At 44.6% G+C, this 5,358-nt stretch overlaps 1 protein-coding gene across 1 annotated transcript in view; it reads left to right on the forward strand.

The window, feature by feature from the left end:
• Window positions 1-494, forward strand: part of SLC45A1 (solute carrier family 45, member 1) — a 7,662-nt gene extending 7,168 nt beyond the window's left edge. Inside the window, exons 7-8 of the mRNA XM_009079526.1 lie at window positions 1-140; window positions 213-494. The exon at window positions 1-140 is cut by the window's left edge and continues 51 nt beyond it. Coding sequence (XP_009077774.1) covers window positions 1-140; window positions 213-494 — 422 coding nt within the window. The remainder of the gene's footprint in view (window positions 141-212) is intronic.
• Window positions 495-5,358: the final 4,864 nt, after the last annotated feature.

The raw sequence follows: 5,358 nt of genomic DNA on the forward strand, positions 1-5,358 counted from the left end.
TTGGGCTGGGCACAGGCCTGGCCACACTCTCCAGAAACCTCTATGTAGTGCTGTCACTATGTGCTACCTATGGCATTCTCTTCGCCACGCTCTGCACGCTGCCCTACTCCCTGCTCTGCGACTACTACCAGAGCCGTGAGGTGAGCCCTGGGATGGGAGGGGAAGAGGAACTCTTGTGACACCCCCTTACACTGTGACCGTGTCCCCCGCAGTTTGTAGGCTCGAAGGCAGAGGGCACGCGGCGCGGGATGGGCGTTGACATCTCCTTGCTGAGCTGCCAGTACTTCCTGGCACAGATCCTTGTGGCTCTGGCCATGGGGCCGCTGACGGCAGCTGTGGGCAGCGCCAGCAGTGCCATGTACTTCGCCAGCCTGGTGTCCTTCCTGGGCTGTCTCTTCTCCTCCCTCTGCGTCACCTACGAGCTGCTGCCCACTGAGGAGCTGCCACCCGCTGAGGAGCAACGTCCACTCTTGCCACGTGCGCGGAATGAATAAATGGGAGAAGCTGCCACAGCCTCTGCTGCCTCATCGCGTCTCCCTTGGCCTCCCCATCGTGGTGCGACGGGCTCGTGCGTCCCTGGGATGGCAGCAGCGGGCACGACGAATGGTGAGCAGGATCTGCGCTGGCTTTGCTGAGCTTTCCCCGGTCTGTGGGAAGGTGAGGGGTGAGTTGGCAGCACCTGGTACTGCTTATCCTTCCCGAGGGTGGCAAAGGGGCCACAGCAACAGGAAGTGGTGGTGCTATTCCCTCCAGCTGCCTCGTGGTGCTGTCAGTCCCAGCGAGATGAGTGGTATTGTCCAGTGTAAGGCAGGAGACCCGAAAGTCTGGTGCCTGGGCAGGGCAAGCTCGATCTCTTGAGTGGCAGTCACACACCGGTGCAGATACTGCCACTGTGGCAACGGCGATCTGCCAGTTTTTTGGGTAGAAGGTGCCATCTCACAGCCAGGCAGAGTGGCTGGTCCTCAGTCATTGAGGGCAGCAGTGATTGCTGTAAGGCCTTTGGGAGCAGCAAGTCCAACTTATGGCACCTCAGCTGTGCTTGTGGTAGGCCTGGCACTGGAGGATGCTTTTTAAAATTTTGGAGAGGCCGAGTCTTGCTTGGGTGGTGTAAGTACTCTGTCAAGTGCCATGGTTGCGCTTCTAGGGGCACAGAGCTCCCACCAGCAGAACTGCTGCAAGAAACCACTGTGGGCTGAAAGCACAATGGCATGGTTTCCACATCCTGCTCTGTAAGTCCTGGCTGTGGCCCATGGTGATGGTTGCCAATATGTGCATATTTCCTTCCACCTTAGACTTTTAATTAAGACTACAGGGGTTTGTGATGACTTAGCAGGCAGATGGGCAGTCGCCTGTAACCCAGCTTTGGGGAGAAGGGTCTTTTTCCATCAGCCTGTCTTGTGTAAAAGCTTACTCTCGAAGCTAGGTTGAGAATTAAGAAAAATCATTTGTATCAAAGCCTGCATCACATTGTCCTTGTTTATGCAGTTTTACCTTGTGACATTTTAAAATCTGCATGAGGATCAGTGATCAAATGCTCATCAGCTAGAGCTGCATCTTCCCCATCTCTGTTAAACTAGTGTAAGGGCTTTGGCTTTCATTATGTGCAATATTTCTTCATGTGTGAGAGCTTGTACAAGTTCTAGTTAAGGCCAGGAGTTTTTAAATAAATCAGAAATAAAACTATTTCTAAAATCCCTGTCAGCCTGCCTCCTTATTTGGGTAGGCAGCTAATGTTTACCAAGGTCGACGGGCATTTTGGTGTTCATATGTGCTGTGCATGGCATCCCTGTAGAGGTTATTTTTGCTCAGCTGGTCTTTAGGTCCAGAAGAAGCATTTTCTCTGGAGGGTCACTCCTTTTAAATGTGTTGTACTTCATTGTTCACCTAAGTTTATTCTGATGCTTGATCTGTGATGCTAAAGTGGAATGATTTGTGTAATCTTTAGCTGTTGTGGCTTACTATAATCCCGTGCTGAAAGCATAATACACAACTTGTAAGAGCGCCTCATTTTATCATCTGTTCCTGAGCATTACTTTTTTTATTTATTTTAGAAGCAAGTTTCATGCTACTCAGTATTGGCTTAGATGGAGGAGTACTACTGAAATTATGAAGTCAAGCACTCAGAGATAAAGGACTGTCAGATTGATGAGCATATTCACCTTTCATGTCTTTGTTCGGGCTTACGTAGTGTCATATCTGCAGGACTATCTGTGATGTGCCGTTCTCGTGATTATGGGATAGGTGTCTCCAAGAGTGTTCGGGACAAAGCTGGAACAAAATAGCATGAGAAACCAGACATTTGGCGCTTCTGATTTCTGATCATCTAAAGACTTGACTTCGGAGAATTTTGATTTTCTTGTTGGTCCGTAACCTTCATTTCCCTTCCTTATCTTATCAGACTTTTAAACTCAAAAATTACTTTTTGTTTGGTCCCACTAGCTAATGTGGCTAGTTCTTAAAACTCTTTTCTCCTCTTAAGTTTTGTAGCTAGCATTATTGCAATAAATGGATTGTGAGCACTTTCATTTTCTAGGTGATTGGAGTTGCAAGTGAAAATCTTCAAAAGATTCACAGAATTGACGAAATCAATGTACTTGATGATAATGTCTCCATTTCCATGTGTAAATAATGCTATGAAATACATTTATATAGTTATGAAACTATTGCTATGCCTGTATGCATTGCCCAACAGAATATATTACATTTTCTATTTTATGGGATATGGACTTTATTTTGCATATATATTTATGTAGTGTTACATACGTAGTACTTTTTAAGTCAACATCAATGTATGTTAGTTTGGGGCTTTGAACAATACTAGTGGTGTCTGGGAAAAAGACCCAAAGCTTGTCACCATCATGCAGAGCTGGAAGTTGTACCAAATCCAGAAATAACTTTAAAAAAGAGGCAGTGCTTACTTGCATATTCTCTTCCTTTGTCATACATTTTGTATTTTACAGAAATTGCTGTATATGGTCCCTATTGAACTGTGAGCTGCAAAGTGCTGCTTACCTTTTGGAATCGAAACGCTTCAAATATTCTGTCTGAATCTGCAAGCTGATGCTTAGAAAAAAGATGCATGAATTTAGGCAGGAAAGTGATTTTATGCGGTACTGTTTTTCAGTGATGCCTAAAGGTTAATTTTTTAATAAGTCTGGATCATTAAAGGTTGCTTGATGGCAATTATTTGTGGATGTTCATAAATGTATTTATTACACATGTACAGAAGCAGGGAAAATGGGAAGAGGGACAGAAAACACCTTATCAGTTGCCTCATAATTGTAATGAAGCTGGCTGTAACCCTTTCAGCATGTGTCTGCAGTTCAACCTCTGCTGTATCTTTCAGAAAAGACAATCTAATGATTTCGGAGCTTCTGCTGTATATTTGAATGGAAAAAATAAGTCTTTTCAAGAATCAAATAGAATAAAATAGTCTAATTGTGTGTGTGTATATGTATATATATATATATAAACTATATGGGGAACTATAAAGAGTTCTCTAGTCAATTTATTTTCTACAAATGAGTGTTAGTCATCTTGTATTCTATAGGAGATACACTTTATTTTATTAAAAAAAAGAATTTGTATAAAAGGTAGCTTTCTTAATGTATGTTGTCCTTCCCTCAGATGAGAAGACAGCCTCAAGAGATACTTCTAGATGCCATTACGGTAACACCACCAAATGGATTGCATTAAATCCAGTAAACATCTTGAGAGTTCTATGAGTACTGGGGCTGAAATGCCAAGGAGGTCTCCAGCATCTCGTTAATTCAGCTAAGTAGATATTTTCCCTACCTGTGGTTATTAAGACATAACAATTCATTTAGCCCAGCATTTCTATGGAGAAGGTTTTTGTTGATGTTCACTAGGGAAGTGACTGCAGCAACTTTCCATTGCTGTTCCTTTGCCCCAGGCAGCTGCTTCTGTAGCAGGGTCAGTGGAAGGGGAAGGGGCTAGTGAAATTCAGTGAGCTGAGGCAAATTACACAACACCAAAGACAACAGCAAAGGCAGTAGGGCAGCAGCGCCAGGACAGGCTTAGAGGTGTTTTACTGGAATCCTTACTTTTCTTGATACTGCAGTCCATGCTATCTCCTAACAGCTTTGAAGGTTCTGGGAAGAGAATGTCCTATGCTGTAAAAGGAGTTCTTTATGTTAAAAGCCTTGTATATCCTACCAAGAAACAGTAAATGTATGGAATAATCAGAATTTCTGGTGTATGCAGCTTACTACCTAATGCCACCACCCACAGCCAGGCCTCCACAAAACTATCGTAAAAATAACATGACAGACATAATTTGTGTGCAAAGTGGAAAGCTTCAGAAAGGAAAAGCTGTGTGGTACTGTTAGATTCTGACAAAAATAACACTGCAGATGCAAACCTTTATCTTTGAAGCAAGGAAATCTAGAGTAAGCTAGAGAGGGACTTCCTAGAAACTTTGTACCAGAGTGCAGTCACCATTTGCTATAAAATGTGTTGCCCAACATATCAAGTATATAGGAGACAGTGGGGTATTAGTGATTATGTTGAAAGCAAGCAAGCCCCCTTCTTAGCATGTTTTGTCTATTCATCCTCTGTTGAAATAGACAAGAAGCTTTATTGAGATGTGATACTGAAAACTTGTCTTTGCCTGACATTTGTGGAATCATCTAAGAAAATCCAAAAGCAAAAAGTGCATCCTAAGGTTGGAGAGAGACCGGTGGGTTTCTCACCTCTTGAAATAGGATCCAGCATGTGATGAAGTAATTCATACCTCACTTCAGGCATGCCCAAATCCCTCTTTACACATGACTAAAATCTTTCCCTTTTGCTTGTAAATGAACAAACCAGAACCTCTCTGGAGAAAGTAAACAGAAATACAGATCCCATTTGTACTTGTTTGTGCCAGGCCTCTCCTGAACCTCTGACTGTCCTATTACAGTAAATCACAGACAGGACAAGTGGACCCAGCAGTAGTCATGCCACTGCTGCAGAGAGAGCAACTCTCAAATTAAGCCAACGGCATGTCTTTAGGAAAAGCTGCATATGCTGCCTGAGATGGTTCTGTTCCTGCGCTGTAGTAGCAAAATCCCCTTTTAGCTCTGTGCACAATTTGGCTACAGTAAGCTTTTCAGAGCAGTCGGGAGAAAGCAGCAGATGCACTGTGTAGGGTGTGCAGATGATACTTTAATATAGCCAGATGCACTGACAGGGCAGGACGCTTCCTCTGGCCAGGGCGAGCTGGTGCTCACCCGGGCCTGGCGACTGCCCCTCGGCCGGGGCGCCTGTCAGGGCGCGGCACCAGGTCCGGGCAAGCCTTCCGCAGGCGGAGCGACGGCCTCTTCCTCTCGTCGTCGTCGCCGGCGCAGTCTCTCGGCA

The sequence above is a fragment of the Acanthisitta chloris genome, unplaced genomic scaffold (assembly GCF_000695815.1).
Source record: "Acanthisitta chloris isolate BGI_N310 unplaced genomic scaffold, ASM69581v1 scaffold42237, whole genome shotgun sequence".
Classification (NCBI taxonomy): domain Eukaryota; kingdom Metazoa; phylum Chordata; class Aves; order Passeriformes; family Acanthisittidae; genus Acanthisitta; species Acanthisitta chloris.